General features: G+C 31.0%; 1 protein-coding gene across 2 annotated transcripts; it reads right to left on the bottom strand.

Moving 5' to 3' along the window:
• Window positions 1-35: 35 nt before the first annotated feature.
• LOC113551344 lies at window positions 36-7708 on the bottom strand. Of its 2 annotated transcripts, XM_026953535.1 has the most exons (7): window positions 6854-7708; window positions 3767-3793; window positions 3288-3511; window positions 3031-3203; window positions 2801-2960; window positions 2531-2737; window positions 36-2027 (listed from the first exon to the last, which is right to left on the bottom strand). In XM_026953535.1, the coding sequence occupies exons 1-7, from the start codon at window positions 7264-7266 to the stop codon at window positions 1588-1590; spliced, it is 1644 nt and encodes a 547-aa protein (XP_026809336.1). In that variant the 5' UTR covers window positions 7267-7708; the 3' UTR covers window positions 36-1587. The 2 variants fall into 2 exon arrangements, with proteins under 2 accessions (XP_026809336.1, XP_026809338.1); XM_026953537.1 differs by lacking the exon at window positions 3767-3793.
• Between the last annotated feature and the right edge of the window lie 16211 nt (window positions 7709-23919).

The following is a 23919-nucleotide window of genomic DNA, read 5'->3' on the forward strand; positions in this document are numbered from 1 at the left end:
CATGTATGGTGATTACAACCAATAAAATTGCGCTATTCGTTTACAGTAATAATTATATTATAATATATTTAAAAAAAAAAATTAAAAAACATACACACATAATATACGATAAATCTATATATATATATAAATAAAACAAAGTACAGCGATTATTTACATGTAAAAGGGTACATTGTTAGGAAGCATTATGTCTAAACACATTACGAATGTGTTCGTCATGAAAGCTATTTTAAAAAAGACAAAAATAAAAAAAACTTAGGACTAATAAATAAATTAATAGGTGAAACATGTTATTGATAAAAGTGTGCGGTTAATATAGTATTCGAATGTCCACAGACATCGCTCTAGATGAGATGAATAATATATTGCGCATTAACAAACATAACACGTAATTAAGAGTACCTAGTGGTACCAGTAAATAATATAATAAATACCTATTATTCATAAAAAAAAAAAGAAAAAGTCGCACGTCGTTTAGTCTGTATGAAATAAATTAATATTTTAACAAAATGTAATAAGTTACTAAAACTCGAATAATTTAATAATATGTAGGTACCTAACGAATAGTGTGTACGATCGAGGTACGAAGTATTACAACAATGTCAACGGTGTGGGGGGTTATTAATTTTTATTATTGTCATTGTATTGTTTTTTTTAAAAAGCGATATTTCTATTTCACTGATGGCGGGTCATGGTTTTAACGAATTAAATAGGTAATGTGTTGATATAGAACGGCTACGAAATTAAGACAACTGATTTTACATTGGTCGTCGCTAATTATTATAAAAACTATAGGAACATTTTACATAGAGTTAGTAGAATAATAGTAGTAAAAAAAAAAAATAATAATAATAATAATATAAATTAAAGTAATACTAAATCTATTTTTCAATCGACACACTATACGTACACGTATGTACATACATTAATATATAATAGTATGTCCCTCCACCTCAACAATATAATAATATATATATATATAGTATATAACATTAAAAAAAAAAACTATAATCGGGTTTGAAGTGTTTATGTCACGTGAAAAAGAAATGTGTGTGTGTGTGTGTGTGTGTGTTTATTTGTCGTATACGGACACGGATCGAAGATGTGTTATTTATACCTATAAATTATTGATCTTGTGGCAGCTTAATCGATGTATTAATGTATTAATGAATGGTTTTGGCGCGCAGAAAAGTGACATCGCACGTACTACCGTATCATTCTGGTATTTATACTACACTGTGTTATACATGGATACAGAATAATTTTGTCAATCGTTAGCCGGAATTAAGTTATTTGACTGTTGGTGTAGTATTTGGGCATTATAAATTTACTTTTAATCAAATAAAGCATTAAAATTAAATTAAAATAACGCAATTTACTATAATATCGGGATGAGAGGCGGTTTAAGATTATTGTTAAATAATTGCTTGTTTGGAAGGGTGGATACAATTTACCCAAGCTAGCTATCATCTTATTTGCACCGACGATCCTAAAATAGATGTTTTAAAAACACACTGTGCACACGTATAATATATTTTATTATGATTCGACGTGTCCGCGGTTGTTGGTCGTCTTACTCCATCAGAATTATCTATAGTCCGGGATCTCCGTGGTTGTTGGTCTGTGCTGCGCGTTCCGTTGGATTACGCCTTGCATGATGATCTGATCGCGGAGCTCGTGGCCGTCCCTGGATAGACCTCCGGGTACGGTGCCGTTGTTACGGTGCTGCCGACTACCGTGCCGGAGCCGGTGCTGGTCTTCCTGCCCCGTCGGTAAGTAGGACGCCGATGCCGCGCTACTACCGCCCACCTGTTCGAACGCGTTCTTCGCGTACTGGTAAAGCATAGCGTTGTTCACTTCCGATTCTGGCACTTCTACCGTGGTAACGTCCATTATTGGATACCGGTGCATGTTGAAGCTAAATGCTAAAGCGTCGGCCGCGTTGGTGTTACTGTTGTTGGTTGTAACGGCCTGGTAACCGTTGTGCATTGCCTCCATTATGAATCCAGGAACCGGCTTCGGGGTCACTGTAACATTTCAGAAAACGATCATTAAATAAATGACATAGATAAGACGCGATCACAGTGAATGCGATTATCATAAAATTATGGATGTGTACGAGGTGTACAGTTTTAACTAACACAATGAGCACAATTATTCGTTTTCTTACACGAATTTTCATATACTTTACTTATACAATGATTTGAAATACAATAGTTTATCATGGCTCATTGTCGTAACGATTGCTTTAACACATAATCTAAAATTGCCATGGTAAAAATTATGTTTTGTTTTTTTTTTTTGTAAAGGTATAAAATATTTCTAACTACTTAAAGATATAAAACTTTATATATTTTTTTGAAAAATAAAAATTGACTGAGGAAATTAGTTTAATCCTTGTATAAATATATACATATATATTGTATTCACTAACAATTTTAATAGCAGAATGCGTATTATATAATTAATATTATATATTTTTTTTTATTTGCTAATAATTTTTATAATTGAAAAATAAATAAATTATTACTTATTTGCGCGTCTCCTGAGCAATTCATGGGTCTGAAAAATTTGCTGACTGGCAACAAGTTACCATCTTCATCTTCCACTTCAACACTGATTCCGTAATTACGACCTGGGTTCCTGTGCCAAGCCTTTACTGCATTACGAATGTTCCATTCTGTCCATTTCTCACTGTAGTATGGAACCATACGGCTATCCAATAACTTCCTCTTTACTGTTAAGGAATACATTTTGTTAGGTTAAAAGTAAATAAAAAATACTCATTTAAATGTTTTACCTCTTTTTCTCTTAAGTGATCTGGTGTACGCGTAAATTGATACACGAATTTGTCTTTCGTCCAATATTAGCGGTACTACACCAGCTGTAGATAAATTAGAGTTGGATTGTTTTATAGTTTCTACATAAAATGTTGGTGGACATGCTTGCGAATCATCGGTCTATAGATAAATAGATTGAAAAAATTAAACACTAAATTATAAAATAATAGTCATATGTACTAGTACATACCTCATTACTCGATTGTGAATAACAAGATACGAATTGTTTGTATAGCCTGAGTCTAGCCATATTTACGTTGATTGAGATACCCTTAGATGACTTGGGTAAAGTAATGTTAAACATTAAATTCATTGATTCCTTTGTATTCCAAACGCCCTCATTTGTGTGCTTTGGCAAGTCACCTGCGTATAATTAAAATCCCAAAATATAATATCACATGTCATACTGTGATGGTTTATGATACCAAATTACAAATTTTAACTTACAAGTAGGATAAAAGCTTTGAGTTTTTTCAGTAAACGTATCAGAAGGATAAGTTGGAAAATTATTTAAGTTGTCGTAAAATATTCTTATGGCATCTCTTTGTTGAATAGGTATTATTGAACTTGGACCTGTCTTTATCATTGGACTTGGCGAGAGTATTTGGGCGTTCCTCCCCATAAACTTTATCATCTGGTCGTGAATAGTTTGAATTCTGAGATTTTTGTCACTACAATAACAAAAACGGAATATGTATTAAACAGTGTTTAGTTTTATATAATCGATAAAATAAAAACAACAGCAACAATAATAACAACAACAAAAATGATAATATATTACGGGTACAATTAATACGTGTTAATAACAATAATAACAATAATGGTACACTAGCTACGGTTGATAATAGTAAATACAAAACATTAGGTTAGAGGAGAAATATTATCACAAACACACGCACACTTACGACGTTGATGAATCAACATACCTGGCATCGGGATCTTCAGACTCGGGGCTGTGAATAAACAAAGTTCATTGGAGTATGAGCGATCAAATTAAAAATAAATTCAAGTTTTATGTGGACGATAAAATATACATTTTGGTTATGATAATTCCCAACCCCAAATATTTTAACAGTGTAAGTACGGTACGACGCGAAAAATTATTAATCTCCACGAGCAAATATAAATCAGATATGAAATATTAATGGTCACGTTTTAAGCTCCGTCTGGTAAACCAAGGCCGGAGACCGTGATGTAGACGGATCCCATTAAACCGAGATCGTCGCGCAATTACCGGCCAAGAGAACTAGTCAGATTTATTGTAAATGCACCTCTTTACTTGCGTGTACTTTAGGTTTTTGTTTTTTTTTATTTTTATTTTTTGTCTCGATTTATTAACCGGGTCACAAACGAAACCAAAAACGAAAAATAAAAACCGAAACCAACAAAACCTGTAATCGTTTAAAAAACGTCCGAGCAGACGCATTAAAATCTGTCTGGAAATGCAGTCGTCAAGTGCATTTCCCCCTAAATTTCGGTTCAAAATAAATAAAAACATAATGGTCCAGACGAATAAATTAAGAAGCCGAGACGAAAAAAAAAAATTAAATCGTATACACGCGTAATCGTCAAACATTAACTATATGGTGTACACTGTTCAGTGTACATACACCCAACATTTTGTAATTTAGAGAGCGTCTGGGGTCTCATTAAAAAATAAAAATAAAAATTAATTTTGCTTAAGATGGATTTTTATTTAACAACTTTAAATTATCCATTCAAATTTATAATTACTACTTTTTTCCGTGTATTTAAATAGTGGATAATTTTTTACATTACACCTATTGCTTATGCATTTAATTAGCTATTCTATGCTCTTATAATATTTATTTAACATATTCAACTTGAAAATAGGTATATAATTATTTTAATAATACATTAATACTTTTTATTCTTCTAGTAATAATAATTACTATACAGTTTTTTTTTTTTTTGAATAACTATAAAATTTGAATATATTCTGGCATCTTATGATTTTGAAATCGGTAAATTAGATATTCCATTAGATTGTGTTGTAACGGAAATCGATTTCGGGTATCAACCAGACATTCAATTATTTATGAATAATGCACAAACTTAAAAATAACAACGTTGCTGATCCGGATGTTTTAGGTAGAATTAATTTACGAGTTTCCATGTAAATTACAATTACATAATCCATTTTATTTTGGTTGATACATATTATATTTATGTATGTGTTTAGCACCCAGTTGAGCTTTTATTATCCTTCATATACTAAAAGTATTGTGTACTTACAAACAATAAAATAAAAAGACACATTTCCTAAATAAAAACATTTTATAAATAATTATTACAAAGCTTCATAAAAAGGTGAATAAGAATAATTTTAACAGTCAGTATACATTTGATTTTCGTAGTTATTTTGATTATAATCTCTCTTATATAAGGATATCTTAAATTTTTATGGAAATTATGTGTAATTAGATACCTATGTAAGTAACTTATATAATATTATGATTTTGAAACAAAAACGAAACAATCATTTTGAAACATAATTGATTCGTATTCTAAGTACGTATTGAATTAGATGTAGGTACAATATTATATTGTATTAAATATTGTGTTGCATCGATTGTACAATTTTTCTATTTAATAAAGTTTTATAAATCATTAATAATTATGATAAGTAGCTAATATAAAAACATATTTTCTATGTGTATTAAATATTTAATTTTATAATTAATGGCATTCACATATTTTAGAATTGTAAAATATAAGTCTTAAAATATTGGTAGATTGTTAACTAAATTTATGCAGATTGTAGAGCATATTATATTAAATGAATAATAACGTAAAATATAGATGATAATATAGTAAACATTTTAAGTCTCTACAATTACCCAAACTCTATAAATTTTCGAATTTGAATTACTGTTTTATTTATACTATTTCTATATATGATATTTCTTCAGAGGATTACCAATTACAATTTTCTATTTAATGTAGATAATAAAATATTTTTATTTAATTTTATTTTTAGGAACTAATATGATGTTCTGGAAGGTAACCTTTCTATGAATTTAGAACAAGTTAATCGCACTTAGGAAAATTACGTTATTTTAAAAGAAATATAAGGTTTGTTTGCCTTGGAGTGATATAAGTACACAAATGTGATTCATTTTTGTTGACTGTCCAACGTTTATTTATGTATATATTATATATATTATGCGCATTTTCCTTTTATACATTTTTTTTTACTCCTATCGAATTAAGTTCATGTTTTTTTTTTTTCACACGATTGTCTGGACACGCCCAGAGAGGTTTCGCTCTAAATTTAGTGTGTCCGATGTACATATGGGCCCACGTAGATCAAACTCAGTGTGTTTGCGGCAAACCGAAACTAAGTCGTGTACATTCTCGGCTTCGTTTCAGTTTTTTTTTTTTAAATTACGCAAACACAATATTTTAAACAAACGTAAGCCGTCACCTTAAATTGAGTTTGATTCATCAAAATGACAGATGCACTAAATTTTTTTTTGTCAAGGGTGTTGTGGCGGTACACTGGTAATACGCCAATAAATATATTAACTATAATAATAAAATTAACCCACCTAAAGTGAATATACACGTGGGATTTGGGTCGTGAATATAGTTATAATATTCTATTCATAGAATACGATATATAGGCGGTCGGGCGATCGTGAATAAAATGTTTCATGGAAATAAATTGACAGAGTTGGATGTAGGTCCAAGGTGGGACTTCTTATTATGTTGGAGACTTTATATTTTAAAAAAATATTGAGTACTAAGCACCCCCTACGTTACCCCTAAATCCAGTACTCGGTGTATAAGGGCAATATAAATCTTGTCGTAATCATATTATAACTGCAAAAGCTGCAACGATTTTAATGTACGAACCCACAGTAACTATAATAAATATTTAGAATTGTGAACCACGTGCGTGAACCACGTGTGAAACTACCCCCGTATAACCTGCCGTATTTTTATGCGTAACTAAATTTTTATACAACCGTGTTATTATAATATATTACCTTTGTCTGCGCAATATATCGTCAGTGTAATCCATGTCCGGCGTCACTGTGACTAGTCCGAGCGGGGAGGCCGGTGATGACGAGTCCTGCGGATCGTCCGCCGACGGCATATCCCCCATCATCATATCGTCGTCGTTGGGATCGGTTTTGATTGCGGTCTGCATATTCGATTGCAGGACGGTCAAGTCTTTATCGGACATGGTACGCAATCGATCGCGCAACATCTTGCCAAACGACGAATCGGGGTCGGCGAGTATGCGGTTCGGCACCATCAGGACCGTGGGGTTGCTTGGAATTTCATCAGACTCGTCTTGTTCCGTTTCCTCGGAATCGACGGTGGGCCGGGACTGTACCGTGACAGTAACCACCCACAGTACGGCCATGGCGAATAGTAACCGCGGTGTCAGCATCATTTTTACGTGTAGTGGTTTTAATTTGTGTCGCTGGACAATAAAAAATATTATCGAAATATCACTAGAATCGTCTACTGAAGCAATGCGCGTGCAGGCGAGATTGTGAGAAAAAGTGATAGAGAATTGTGTACCAGGAGACCGTGCAATTTGTTGTCTGCGAAAAAATCGTGCGGCAAAGTCTCGAGGGACCTTAGGGCTCGGGGTAGCTAAGCGCGCACCGTTAAACGAAGACGCGATTGAATCGAATCGGAAAAATACGGAAAAAAACACAAACACTAATGTTTTATTGTAGTGGTTAATGTGTTGCTGTCCGTGCGGCTTAGGCGATTGCACACGTCGTTCTGGCACTTGACGTCGTTCTGGCGCTTCGCGTCGTCGTTGTAGTCGTCGTTAGAAGACGCGTGAGTGTGGCGGCTGGGTTGTGTACCCCGTGAGCGCGAGAGCATTGGCGTGCGTGTGTAAAATCCGTGTGTTTAGTGTTTACATTTATACACCGCGCCGCCGCCCCCGCCACCGTCACACCACCACCCTTGGACCCGGCGGCGCGCGTCTGTACGTCACGTATACCTACGCGCCACGCCACGCCACGCTTCCTTCTTCTTTTTACTTGATTTCTTTCTGCGTCTCCTCTTCTTCCTCTTCTTATTTTCCTTCTCTTTTTCTCCTCCTCCTCTTCTTCTCCTTCGTGGTCTTCTTCATCTCTATCTTCTACTACTTCCGTCTAGCCGATATTGCGTCTTTATCTTTACTGCTATGCTGTCACCTATATATTATTATTATAATCATATCGATAGCTATTGATATACATATTTTAAAATTTTTTTGAAAGCTAACCCACTCGGTAGATTCAATTTTAATCATTCACCGAGTTGCGTGCAACTTTGGTACAATAATGTTCAAATTTTTAGTAAAGGTAAAGTTTGACATTATTCACAAGATTTCAGTGATTGTGTTTTTGATTATTTTACAGGTAGTATACAATATGTAGCTTATTTCATTTTCTAAAATCAAAAATTAATACATTTATACTAGGAACATACATACGTATTTGTATAGGTGTCAATGTAGGTCGTATATCAGTAAAATAAAAGTAAAAAAGATATATGCATCTTTTTATGTATTTTTTAGATATTTAATGAAGTTAAATCGCGTAAATTGTCATTTAAAATTAATTTCAAAATAAAAACGAGTCAACGATCCAAGTCTACTTTTTGTTACTTCTAGTTCTTTTTTTTATTATACGAATTATTTAAATTAAAACAACTCTCAAAAATCGAAAGATTTCAGACCTTAAAAGAAAGTTAAATAAGAAAAATAGTAAAATTTCACGTTTTTTGAAAAGATTCTATGGTTTGGTCTCAGTATCTAAGTCTATACCAACGCTACGAAACCATAATATGTTAGATATATAATTGAATGTTGTCATAGCATATCATATGAATTAATAAATTGCATTAGGCACTCAATGCGTTTGATTTTAAAATAAAATGAATAAATATAACGTTTGGAACACGCTAAGATTTGTTGTCTAAACTATAAACATTATTTTACGAAATGTGTCCATCGTAAGTTATCAGTCGCAGGGTAGGTGCTATACCACCTTACCAACTGCAGTGTATAATTGTATACAAATGTATACAATTAGGTACAACGATATGTGGTATTATGTGATGTTGTATTTTCTCAACGTTATATATTGTGTGCGTTTTGCTGATAAGGCAAATACCTTGTTTTTTGATAATTAATCGGTGCGACGGCGGCGGCGGCGGTGGTGACGACGACTCCGAGTCTCCAGCACATCGTGCCCACCGCGCTTCATTCACCCACCCGTCAGAGTAGACCACATGCCGCCACTGTCGCTGCCGTGTTCTTATCGAGTTGGCGGTTTCGAGATGGTTTCGAAAAAAATTCCTCCCGATTATTCGACCAGACGCTTGGATACCGGGCGACGAGACACCAGACACGCAAGGAGGACAATAATATATTATTATAATAATGTTGTTATTATTATTATTATTGGCGAGACATAATTTATATTATAATGTATAATGTGTATCACGTATTGTCACGCGAAAACAACAATATACACACGTCGGCAAAAGGATGAAGAGCGGGTGTAGAGTTTCGTCTTCTTCAATTCAGTTTCAATGAAATACCGGTCACGGTGCGTTAAATAATAACACGTATACCATGCATTATAGGTAGTCTAGTGGAGTTTAAATCATATTATTATTTTATGAGTGCGCCCTCCGTCTGAAATTCATCACGCATAACTATTTAAGTAATAACATTTTCAGTATTCATTCACGTTCTTTGGGTTATTATATTTGTATTTGCTTTTACTTCTGACCGCCTCTGCGAATATGGAAAATATATAATATAAAATCATACATATTTAAACGATTAAAATAATATTGCATACGAATTATGAGACTACCTAGCAATTAGCGACCTAGATAGTTCAAACTATACATAAAAAACACAGTTACTAATAGGAAAGTTGATAATATAGCTGTAACTATTGCATTTATGTGTATAACTTAATTAGTAGCATAGAAAAAAAAATTAAAAGTACCTAAACGTCCATTATTAATAAATCGAATTTCATTGTAATGAAAATATGTTACATGTTTTCTTGTTTAAAAAGATCGATAAAATTAATAAAATAACAAACGATCTTAGTAGGTTTCAACAGCATAATCACTAATAAGAAATAATTGCTTAAACGTAGATAATCATACTAACTTAATACATAATATGCTTGAATAAAATATGTATTTTATGTTCCTGCATAGCTGTACGTAGGTTAAACGTTAAGCTTGCAATTGCTGCAATGGTCAATGTTTCGAGAAGCTGTTACGTTATATTTCTATTTAATTCAAATACAGAATTAAAAATGAATCGTGACTAGTTTTTATTATTTTTATCTACACTGATAAAATACAATATTTTGAATACCGTGAAATTTCAAGAAATTGTATTAGTAATAAATACCTATGCAATTGTTTAACTTACAGGTGACAAATTAAAAAAATTTATTATGATATAAATTAAAATATTATATTGAATAATTATTACATTTTATACTAAACATGTTACAGGTAAAGTATTATAGATTTCAATCGGCATAAACAAGTTATAATTTTAATATTATATTCATTCATTAAATAGGTATACATAAATATGTATATTTTTTGAGTTTCAGTTTTACCAAATCAATAATGAAATTTAATAAACAAAAAAAATATTGTATTTATAAATATAAGCATAGGTATCACCTAATAAGAATAGACGAAGAGGAATATATTAAAATATTCCTAATTTGTAAACGCCCTATGTTTACGCGTATACAAATACAATAATATATAATATATTATTTGATACATCATATAAGTTTTAAAAACATCAATCCAAAATATTATAGTATTTTTCTGTAAAACATAATACGATTTAATGAATTTCTTTTAAATATCCCTTAAAAAAACCTGTCTATACCTACTGATGTTTTAAAAATGTTTTTTAATATGTCATGATATATTATACATTTATGATTATAACTATTCAAATTTTAAATTATCTTATTATGACGTAATACATGATATTACGTCAAAATCATTAAGCGATGTTAAGATAGTACCAACCTTGATTTAAGGATTAATATTTTGTAAAATTATATCAATTAAGACAATATCTGTGCATTTATTTATTTTTATTTATTTATCAGTTTGATTTCTCTCTCTAGTCTATCCGCAACATCTACAAAACGCATTCACGCAAAATATAATTCTGATTTTTTTTTTAGATAAGCTTTGAATAGAATCACCTATTTGGTATAAAAATCATAAAAAATAATACATTTGAAAATATTGTAATGAATTGATTTGTTTCAATACGTATTGTCCCAAAACTACTATACGATATCCATTTAAATGTACACATTTTTTCGTATTTTTTAATCGAATATGACAACAAATAATAATAAAAATATGACCCTCAAAAATATTATTCTCTTTAATTTTTGTAATACGTTATTTATTTTTTTCTTGGAGAATTCAAAAATCATAAAAAAAATGATTTAACTTGAATGTGGTTTATCTTTACTGCGCGTAGGTCTGAGAGATAAAATATATATTGCGCTATTATCATCTTAAGCAGGTAGTTGATATAATTACGTAATTATTATAGTACTACTTGACGAGTAAATGAATGATGATCGTATACTAACTATATAATAAAAATGTTATTGCTTTTAGGGATCTAAATAATTGAGTGTACAAAAGTAACAATTTCGTAGAATTTAACAATCAAAGAGTATCTTACTAGTTCACAACACCTTATATCAAAATAGTACAGGTAAAAAATAATAAACTTCTCTTTATTGTGTAAAAATAAGATAACTATTTTTTCAAATATCTGTTGATAATCTTAAAAATTCAAAACAATTGTTGTATGCTATATAAATATTATTTTATTTATCTTTTATTTTTATGACTTTTATAAAAAAAAATTCTGCATTCTGCGTGTAATGCAAATTGGATTAAAGATACAAAGTAAAAACATAATCAAGTGGTTAGAAATTACTTGAAAAATTGCTATACTTTTTGATTATTAACGAATAGTTTAATATAAAATATTTGTATGAATCTAACAACAAGCAATTCATAAAAGATTAAAATAAATAGTTTTCGATTGCATATAAATAAACGATTAAATAAAAATAATTAGGAAATTATTCAATAATTCTATCCGACTAATTAAAATAGTAGGTAAGTACCTAGGTTTCTGTGGGCCATTTTAAATGTCTCTGGCGGTTATCAAGGTTTGAGCAGGAGGATAGTTTATGTTAGTTTATTATTAATTAGTATTAGTGGGTTTTGATGATGGGCAAACATCGAATGAAATAAAAAGTAATATAATTTAGAGCGTTGAGCCGTTCGCCACAATGGTGATTATTATTGATAAACTATTAAGGAGTAGAGGCGATTGAATGAAGGATGAAATTGACATGATGGCGTGTGCGATATTGTTGTTAGGTTGGAAAGTTCGGTAGGTTAGAATTAAATTAAATTAAATTTTCAATTTCGTAAACAAACTTTCCCATTTTTCGGCAATAAATCATTACGCAAATTCGTGTTATAAATAAACATCTATTTTTAGGTATATTGTTTTAGGTAAGAAGGTGCTACGAACTACACTAAGACAAACATTTCGAATCATTTTATTTGCCGGTTATTTTAGATTGCGGGAATTTTCATATTAAATATTTATATTCCTATTCAGCATTTACGCATTATGTAACAAAAAAAAAAAAGATGTAAAGGACTTTTACATCAGTCTACGCGTAGCGTGTATTCCACAACAATTACATATACACTGTAGTGGAAATAAATAAATAAATTTATCATGAGAATTATTCGACTGAGCATTCGAACCGGACAAGACGTGGTTTACCGTCGGTTTCGTATTTGACGCGTGTGTGCATCGATTTGGCGTCGAAAATAACTCGGACGCCGAAAACACTCACGCCAATGACGTCATTGCGGGAGATTTGAATGAATTCGGTGTCGATTTTGTGGCCAACACGGTGCCGTACTATAGACACACGCATTTTTATGCTAATGAACCACGCACGGGTTTTATGAATGAAATTTTTTTACCGTAGGTACATTATAGTACGATAAGATAAAAATATATTATACGGTCCGTCGGTTGGATTATCATTAATAGAACGTGGACATTTTGAATGGTTAATATAGTAATAGTATTTACTGTTTGTCGACGGACGTCGTCTGTACATTAAACCCGGTTTCGGGTATTGGCAATTTAATTTTTCATTATAATAATATGTAGTGTATTATATGGTCACGATAACGCGCGTGAATTGAATTTGAATATTTTTGACGACTATTTTCGCGCATGGCGACCTGTTCCGTAATATATTATTGAATGTACGCTCGTAATATACACATTATATATAATAGTGATATCGTACCCGCCATTGAGACGGCGAACAGAAAACGACGGGGAGAGAAGAAAAAAAAAAACGAAAACCGATTGCAATCGAACGGAAATCCACATTACGCGCGACATGATACGTATATTATATTATTATAATAATATTATAGTTACGTGAGCCGAGCGCGTTGTTTTATTTCCGAAGCCGGAAACGATGGTAATATTCGCGCGCGTTACATCCATTATTTAAAAACGCCAGGGCACATTATAATATTATTATTTCGGGTTTCGACCTAGTCTCGTGCGCGGGGCCAACCTTGAGCGTTTCCGCCGTCAATGAGCGTGTGCGTACCCACATAATATACGCGTATCGCGCGCATGTATAGGTGTATTATTGTGTATTGCCGTGTATGCGTGCGACGGTATGCGCGGCACGCCGCCGCCGCCGCCGACTGTGATGTGTAATACAACAATGAGCACCGCGTGCGAGTGTATATATATGTTTTTTTTCCTCTGTTATTTCGCTTTCCGTGAATGGAGGGCGGAAAAACGTGAAAAAGACAATAACAATAAATATTATTATAAATGAAAGGGATCACAACATTCACTAAACGGCCGTCGTGACAGCCGACCGGTACAGCGCCGCCGGCGGGTTTGTGCGCATTATTATATCGTACGTGTTATTATTATTATTATTATTATTATTATTATTATTATATTATGTACACCGCGGGGAGGTGCCGGACGAGATGAAAACGTATTTCTCCGAAGGTGGTCGCCGCCGCCGCCGTCGCCGCCGCCACCTCCGCCGCCACTGCCGACGCGACTCGTCATTAATTATGATTTCGGCGCATCTGATGTCGCTGCGTCGGTGCAGTGGCGTCTGCAGGCTGCAGGTACGTGCAGGCCGTTTCCGAGAATTTTCGATTTCTCGGTAACGGCGTGGCGCATACCGCACGGACGACGTTCATTGTGGCCACGCACAGCAAACGTTTTCACACAATGCGCGCGGCCGCGAAAACTAAAAAGGTTTTTCGGATAAATATGGAAACCGCCACTGCATAATAATAATGTATATATATATGTGTGTGTGTGTGTGATATATCGTACATATGACGAATTATTATTATCTCCGTCTGCGCGCCACTCCTCTCGCTCGCTCTGCCACTGTCGTCTCTGTCTGTCTGTCTGTCTGTCTGTCTGGCGGGCGCTATTATAACGACAACACTACGCGGCAGCGGCGACGGCGTGCCGGTCTGCACAATAATAATAATAATAATAATAATAACAATATTATTATTATTATAAACGTTTGGAATTTTCGGGGTGTTCGCGAATAACGCGTCTGTCGACGGTCGGCGTGCCTCGGCCCCGGCGCAGACCGATCGGATTTATATTTGTATACGCACACAAATACATTTGATAATAAATGTGTTATAATGTGCATGTTTGTTGCGCTCATGCGCGTGCGCGTGTACAACAATACGGAATCTTTTACACGCATTTTTATACACACACGCACACGCACACACACATATATATATATATATATGTAATGAGCAAGCGGAACACGTGTGGTGCGCGTATCCGACGTATAAACGCGGTACGATCGGTACGAAAATAAAAAGGCGAAAAATACCATTTAATCGTCTAGACGGCGGAGGATCGCATATACATGTTATTATTGTAATAATGGGATGCGCGCGACAATAGATCGTTGTCTCCGTCGCGCATCGCAGACTCTCCCTTTGGATGCGCGGACCAAGGGGACATACGCGTCCTCAGCGGGCGCGCGCGCGCGCGTGTGTGTGTGTGTGTGTGTGTGCGATGTGTCCGAGCGCGCGTTTCGAATTATTTTTCGGCGAAAGAGATGATGATGATGATAATAATAATAATAATAATATATTATCCCCGCGGTGGTCGAGGTCCAGTCTCGCCTTCCGCAGACCTTCCCACGGAATACAAACTGCGTTCTGAAAATATGTTTTTGAGACATTTTTTCCGCCTCCTTTTCAGTCCCCCGCAGTACGCTGTTATACAGTATTTAATTTGGTCCGTTTCGCCACCGCGACTGCCCGGTACGTTATTTTTACCGACTACCGATTTACAGGAACTGCGTTTTCTTCTCCAGTTCTCCGGTCATACACCTCACACCCTCGCGGACTGCCATCCGATCGGTTCCCGGCCGTTTCTCGGATGTAACGTCGAAAATAAAAACGTTTCTCAATCTTGCGCGGATCGAGAATAAGTGTCGTCAAACGCCGTCGTTCAGCTGGTGAAGCATTCGAAAAAACGTCCTACTCGCAGAGTGACATGGCGTACACACACACACACACACACCACCTACACGAGATATGTCAAATAACGACATTGATTATCGATAGAATACATGTACTTTATGTTTAGTCGAATTCCGTAGTACCACAATCATATGCCGTCCAAAAGAGTCCTATTAAATATTTCTATTCTCTATATAATTTAAGTACTTGATAGTTGATATAACACTATGATATTGATATACTTGGGGTTCCCATGACTGGCATACTTCAGTTATTATTGTTTGCCACTTATGAATATACTTGTTACGTAGTAAGAACAGCGTACTTATGTACAATTATTCGTCACTTGGTCGTTTTCTGGAAACTTTTCATCAAAGAGGAAACGCATGAGTATTGATGTACCTTTCAATGGCACAAGATTTATAGGCATACTTATAATATATTAATAACTTGGCTACTTGTCAAATTCTTTTACACCTTTCAGTATTCATATCGTAACGCACGCTAGTTTTGGATTAATAGAATTCTCGTCTTTTCATCTGACACAAGACATAAAAAATAAAACCGGTATAATTATACGTTGATAATAATTGTGAATGTATTCGTTGTTTATTGAACCTTTATGGTGTAATTGACATTATTACTTACGTTGGTACTTTTAATTTTTTACCTAAAATAAATACGATTATAATAATAATAATAATAATAATATATTTTATGATAATAAAATACTATCATTTTTTACTCAGTAGGCAAGTCACTATTTTTATATGAAAATCAAATAAACTGTTTCGGTACATTTGAATATTTAATTTGTATTGGAATATTATATTTAAATTTTAAGTAGAATGTATTTTTACACGATAAGCTACACAATCAAATACATCGAAAAAGATTTATAATTATTTAACTTCGTTTGATATCTGAAAAAATATTATTTTTAAATAGTTTATAAGAAATTATTTTTAGGCAATTAAAATATTATAATATTTTTACAATTTAACCAAATTGTGAGTTATACCGTAAATATTTGACAATGTATAAATTATTTTTAATTTTAATTATACATACTGTTGAAAATGCATAAGTTAAACTTAATTTAATAGTAAGTATTGTGATATTATTAATGTTTAAATTGAATTATTCAAACTAGCATTTTGCAAACAGTGATATTTATTGTGAGTAATTCCTACTATAAATACTATAAGTAATTCCTGGTAAGTTTTTAATTATTAATCGACCAAAAATATGTTATATTATTAAACAACAGTAAGACCCTAAGACCCAATCAATCATAATATTATGTAAGTTACTTGACATTATTAATGATACCTGCATGGTACATCACGATGATTAGTGATTGTCCATTTACGCATAAAATATTTTTTGTCGTGTCCTCTATATTTTCTACTTTCTTATGAAATAATGTCTTAATATGTTGTCATGTTGATATATTTAATCGTAGACGATAATTATTAAACAAATTACTTATTTATATAGACTATGTAGCTGCATTACAAAGGACTAAACATGTAAAATTTTCATCGGTACGACAAATCATTTTTTTTTTAGCACGCTATTGCGAAGTTTATATCTTGATCATTACTGTTAGATTTTTATGATTTTATAAATGATCATGTGCATCGATATCGATTAATTGGAAAATGAACATAACAATTATCATGAAATGATATCTAAACCATTTAACAATTAATTTTTAAATTAAATATAAATATTTTTATTTTCTAATTATTATGTCATCAGCTTTAATAATTACAAGGCTATTAACTTGTAATTGTTTATCACAATTTACAGATTACAATTCATTTCGGGTAGATAACAGATTATACACAAATTCAAAAGGTAAATATAAATATTGTTTACCTACTAAATCATTGTGTACCTTGTTACGTATACAACGACAAGTATTATCCGCAGCATTAAATACAAATTACGCAGGTTGTATAATACGCACATAAATATACTAAATTATAGGAATCCGATATACATACATTTATTTATGAGTCTGTAGTCTACACTAGTATATATAAAACTGAGTACAGACAGAAAAATATACGACCAGCCATTGGGTGGGTTTAACAACGGTCAACGAATTATATCCTCTATTACTTTGTAAGTATAATGAGTATATTTTATTATTTGTTTTTCCGTGATCGAAGTCTTGTCACCGAATTGGTAAACAGACGTTTCTTCTTCGACCATATTAAGACCGGATATTTGTTTTCCGGAGACATATAAATTATAGGATATTTGGAGTTTTTGGTATCCTATATGTATTTTACTTTTTTAAATTATCAGTCAAATAGTAGTTATATGCAAAAAGAGAAATATATAAGTTTGTAAATCAATTAAATAATGGTTCATTAGGTACCTAAATCCTTGTTAAGTTCGCTAATTTTTTTTTATTCTACAAAAATTAAAACATAAAAATATACGATACAATTACAAAAATTTTAAATTTTACATTTGATGATTTTTACATTAACTCACTATTTTTTTTTTTTTATAATGTAACATGTCGTCATCGTTATAATTTAAATTTAAGATTCTGACAGATGAATATATTGGTAATTAAAGTAGTGTATTATTAATTCTTTTTTTGTCATTTAATTGGAGCTTTAAAAGTCGAAACTATAAGAACTCATGGAACTTTTCTTAAATATCAGCCAAAATTAATACAAAATTACGAATAAATAATAATATGAACGTAAGAACACGTAAAAACGGGTTCGATTTTGTTATTTTGTTGTACCTAATTAAAAAGCGAACAATGCCTACTTGAAATCTTCACCAAATATTGATATTTCCATTTTTAAATCATTTTTAACATACATTATTTTGGTTTTTTAAAACTATTTATATAGATTTGAAATTTTTATTTTTTTGGGGTGTTTTTTTCTACAAATATATAAAAAAAATATGATGCTCGAAAATTGAGCAAACAATCCCTTATAGGTTGTTATTACTAGATTTAAAAAAGTCGAACGTAAATTCAGATTATGTTTTATTTATAAATTAATTAATTTTTTTAGTGTTTAAAGTTAAAATTATGGCAAATTGGATATTCAATCGTAAAATCGATTTTTTCTCAAACATTATTAATTATTATTTTATGATTTAAAAAATATTATTTGTAGGGATTTGGAATGTTGCACCATTGCCAATAAAAAATGACATTAAAAAAATATTTAGGTCCATTTTAAGTAATTTATATTACTGACTTATTCATACCACTCAGAGACGCGTCAGTATTGACTTTTAAGTTATTAATAGCTAGTAATATTGTATGAAATAGGTAATGTAATTATTATTATTATTATTATATTATATAATATGTGTATATTTCCTTTTGGCAAAAAATAGTTTAAAGTACTAACTATCGTATTACTTATAGAAAAATATAGAACTAATAGCAATATAAATATATAATACAATTTCTTTAGAAATATAAGCTGATAAACCCTTTTAAAATCGTTTTTCATCTTATGGTTTATACAATTATTTATCATTGAATTAAAATTAACACAACCATTACAGTGATATACTTTAGTGATGAAGTATAATCAACACATATATTATACAAAATAGTGATTTTTTTCTTCGTTTTTATTTTTTTATTTTTTGCAGTATAAATGTATTTTATTTATGTTAGACTTAATTTTGTTAGCACATGGTTTCATTGTTTTTCTGATTTTGATATATATAAAAAAAAGCTATTTATTTTGTAATCTTGTATTTTTTAATAACATTTTACTAAGTATAAAGGCTTCAATAGTTAGGTCATTAGTCTAGAATTATATTTACAATTACATTGATTAGTGTGGTTGTTTGTTTAGCTTAAATACGGTGATTATTTATTTATTTATTTTTTTTTGTAATTCACCATTGCAATAACATACGTAGAATAACACTCACAGACTATTAATGTGTAATGTGCACTATGTATTAGGTAAGGTACACGTGTATAATATTTTCCGGATTTTACAACAGAAGCAATAAGCAAAATATGTTCTATGGCTGGTGTCTGGTGCGGAGCAAAATGTCTTACTTTGCCACGAGTTTAATTTTTGTTTACGAAATTTCCTGTTTTCTAACGTAGTTCTTTAAGTTTTATTTTCACTATAAAATAGTATTTTTCTAGTAGCTCTATTATGAAAAACTCACAAACGACGTCAACGTGCTGTAAACACATAGCCTTGCGGATTTACCTTTGTATTATTGTATGCGATTAAGCCACGCGGGTGTGCACGTTGCAGCTATTAAATTAATTCTGTCTTACGGACAACTTACAGCAGTTACGACGCGTCGTACGTATAATGTTTACGCTGACGATATCAATTTTCTATGAATAAGTTTAGATTCTAGTCTAGATCTTTTGAGCGACGTTATGCGAATTTTTTTTATTTATTACAGACAATGCAGCATTGTTGGTCTAATATGCTTCTTTGTTTTTTTGCTTTTGCGTCATAAGTGGGGCCGTATCAAAGACGATTAAACAATAAATATAATATATTATTGAGATAAATGCGTAGTAATCAATGTAGGTTTTGGTACCCACAAACAAATGGCATTCACGGTGACAGATGACAAATGTATGTGTAACGGAAGATCTGATGAAAACCTTGCCCACGTTGCGCCACAGGTAGTATTAATATCGATGATGATAACGGTATACTCTGAACGACGAGACGTATACCCGAAAAAGTGCTAAAAATATCAAATTATATATATAAAAAAAAAAAAAACAATATTTTGTACAACCAACAACCGTACTGGATGAGTATCGATCGATTAAGTTTATTTGACATCAATCTGACAATAATCACGTGTATTATGTATGTTATAAACTTATGAATGTACAATATTATACACAATAAGTTAATGACTTAATAGGTTCCAAAAAAGTGTTAAAATAATAATAATAAGACAATTGTTATTTTAAAATCGAACAGTGCGTGTCCTGTATACGGACGAAGAGAACTATTGTTGTAAAATATCTAAAATAATTCAACACGTAGACACAAAAGTTTGGCGCGGATCATTTCGCTTAGGTGGCGTCGGGGTCGGTCTCAAAATATATACCGTGGTCGATTCTGAGAAATCGGAACGGACGTTCCACATCGTGGGAATAAAGATGATGACGACCCTCATCATCAGTTATTATTATTATTATTATCATCATCATCGCCGCCGTCGTTGTTGTCGTATGTCGATCATTGTGCCGACTTCGATCGTCCATCCCCTGCAGGGTACTACGCTTCAATATTGCAGCTACCCACAAACCGTCGGATACGCAATAACCAATAACGATTACAGTGCATTTTTCCAACGGTTCTGCGTAGTTCCGATAGCTTTATTTTGTTGACATGTTCAGTGGCATAGCCAGGATGGGAGGGGTTCGGGTTCTAACACCCACCATTCACCACCATGGGCATGTCATTATTTTTCTCCAATAAAATATAGGTACATAAGCATATTATTACAACATATAACCATATTTATCTTTACGAAAGGTGTTATCATAAAAATATTACAATATCTAAACATTGTTAATGGATGTTTACATCTATAGGCAAAATTCCTATGACCCAAGGATATTTGTCATTTTCTACCAAATACTTCACATATTACATACAATGTGTTAATATACATAAGATGATTCATCAAACATGAAAGTATATAAAAACATGGTCCCTCAGCGTATTAAAAAATTAAAAAATCAGATTTTGAATAAATACATTATTAGAAGAATAAATGAGGGTAAGCATGTTTGGGGTGAATTACTCTGTAAGTAATATATATATATATATATATATAGGTATCCATTATAAACTCATATTAGCATTTAATGGTCGATTTATAAAATACAATATTAAATTTAACATATTATATTGTTTTTTTATTTAAAAATATTATCATATTGAAATTGTTATTATTTGTTTGTTAGTAACAAAACATACATACACATACATATATATATATTATATATGTAATAGGCATATAATCAAAGCGGTAATTTTACTAAATGAATAATCAAAGAATTTTAATTTTAATTTTTATGCGAATTTACTATCTGTCTAAGCATTTAGTTAAAAGTTTAGGCGTTTAACTAAATCCTAATTTTAAGTCGGGTAAATAATAAAATGGAACAGTTTTATGTTATTTAGCTAAGACTACATTTTATTATTAATTATACTTATTGTTATTCTGCCTTAAATTTAAATCATTTTATAATACAATTTTTAAAAATCCAACAATAAAAAAATATAATTCCCACACGTGTTTACCTTTAAAAAGTAACATAAGGGGTGTACGAGAACTTTATCTTAATTAAACACCGGGCAAATTACAATCTTATCAATAAATTAAATTTATTATTCTTACAAATGATATAACGGAAAATATAAAAATTATAGAACATAATATGGGGTAATTTTACAATAATCTTGTGCATTTATACATGTATAGTGTGCACTGTGCACATGATTACCGATTACGATATTTTGGACAGTTGATTAAATATTTTTATTTCTTATGTTGTACTTAATTTTCGTATAGTTTAAATATAATATATTGTTTTTATTTAAATTTAAAAATTTGATACTATGTCATACAATAGATTGTTTTGTGAAATATATCGGCCGATTTTTAATTAAAGGGTAAAATTGACCTCATTGATTTTAATTTAACATCTGTTGGAAATTGTAAATGGTTCATAAACTATAAGAATCATTGAAATATTTATATCTTCAATCGCTTACTTCAAAATAAGCCACCAAAGTTGTACATGAACAATTAAAATTAATTTTATTTAATTTAATTATTTTAATTTCATAACGATTTGTTATAAACAATAGTTATATAAATAATTTTATATAAAGTTACTATTATAGTGATACGTTTAGTCCGTTTAGAAGCAGTATTGGTCATCAGTGATGTAACGGTGTAGTGTAGTGGAAAACTCTACAATGAGATGCATGTATTAATTGTATCATTTACAAATTTATATAAAAATTATAAATATTATACAAAATTATTGTTTAATACCTAAGTTATTTTAGTTAAATGCATCAATCAACACTTATGCTCAGTTACCTACCTAAATCGAACAGATCCCACAAAAATCTCAGTGAACGTCAATAGTTTATAATTATAATAATTTTAAAAACAGAAAATACGAAAAATATGTGCAATGCTAATGGATTTCTGGGTCTCTGCAAGATTCTTCACGCCTTTTTCACATTGCAAATCTCACTCTCATATTCGTCATTCTATTGATAATATTATATACTCGTATATATATATATATATATTATATATTATATACTTAAATTCAAAGTGAGTATTTATAATTTATAATATTTTTTACATTCATATATTTTTATTTTTTAAATCAGGTCACTTTATTAAATATGTATCGTGTTTTAAACTCATATGCACTTTTTGTATACGCTTCAGCAACTAATGTCAAGAATTTCTAATTTTATTATTATACGACGTAAATTGAAAAAGTGCAGTCGTTTGTCCAAGTATTTGTCTTATTTTCATTTTAATTAGTCCAAAAGTGTTGTGCCAAATTGTAACGTAAATGATACTTATTTTAAACGAGTTTAGTTGTTTTCTGTTTATAGCAACACGCATGCAGCGGATATGCGTCAGAAGCTATTATACCAATCAAAATGCACTTCTAATATTTGAAAGGTAAGGTTTTAACTATTTTAAATGTAAATTAAAATTTTTTTCTTATAATTAATCGATTGATTTTATTCCTTATTAAAAGTTAAAACTAAGTTAATGTATACCTACTGAAAAATAATTTCTGCAATGTCGGTGTAAATATATATTTTCTAATTAATGTTAATGTTTAACATTAACATAATAAATTAATATAATAATATATAATTTAATATATTATTTATCTTTACATATTATATATATGTAGGTACTATATGTTACCATCTAAAGTTGTTATTAAATCTATATTATATATTATATAATGTATTATACAGAAGTTATAAAATTTAATTTTGAACGTAATAAATAAGTGAAAATATTTCATGAACATCAATTTAGCTAACTCAATGAACAAGTTATAGGTTTGGAAGTCTTAGTAAAATATAAAAGTATAATAGATAATATATAACTATGAGTAGTATTACAAATTAGTAGTTTTTTGTTTATAAAGAAAATTGTGTGCCTACAATTTATAGTGATTTAATATTTTTACTGTGTATACTTTTTAATTTATGTTTAATTAACTACTGTAAGTATTTATTTTTTAGTGATTAGTATAAATACAACAAATATAATAATTAAACGGTGACCATTAAAATACATTAATAATAGGTACCCTTAAATCATCATAACCACTACTTTTCATGAAAAGAAAAAACCGTCT

Source organism: Rhopalosiphum maidis, chromosome 2 (genome assembly GCF_003676215.2).
Source record: "Rhopalosiphum maidis isolate BTI-1 chromosome 2, ASM367621v3, whole genome shotgun sequence".
Classification (NCBI taxonomy): Eukaryota; Metazoa; Arthropoda; class Insecta; order Hemiptera; family Aphididae; genus Rhopalosiphum; species Rhopalosiphum maidis.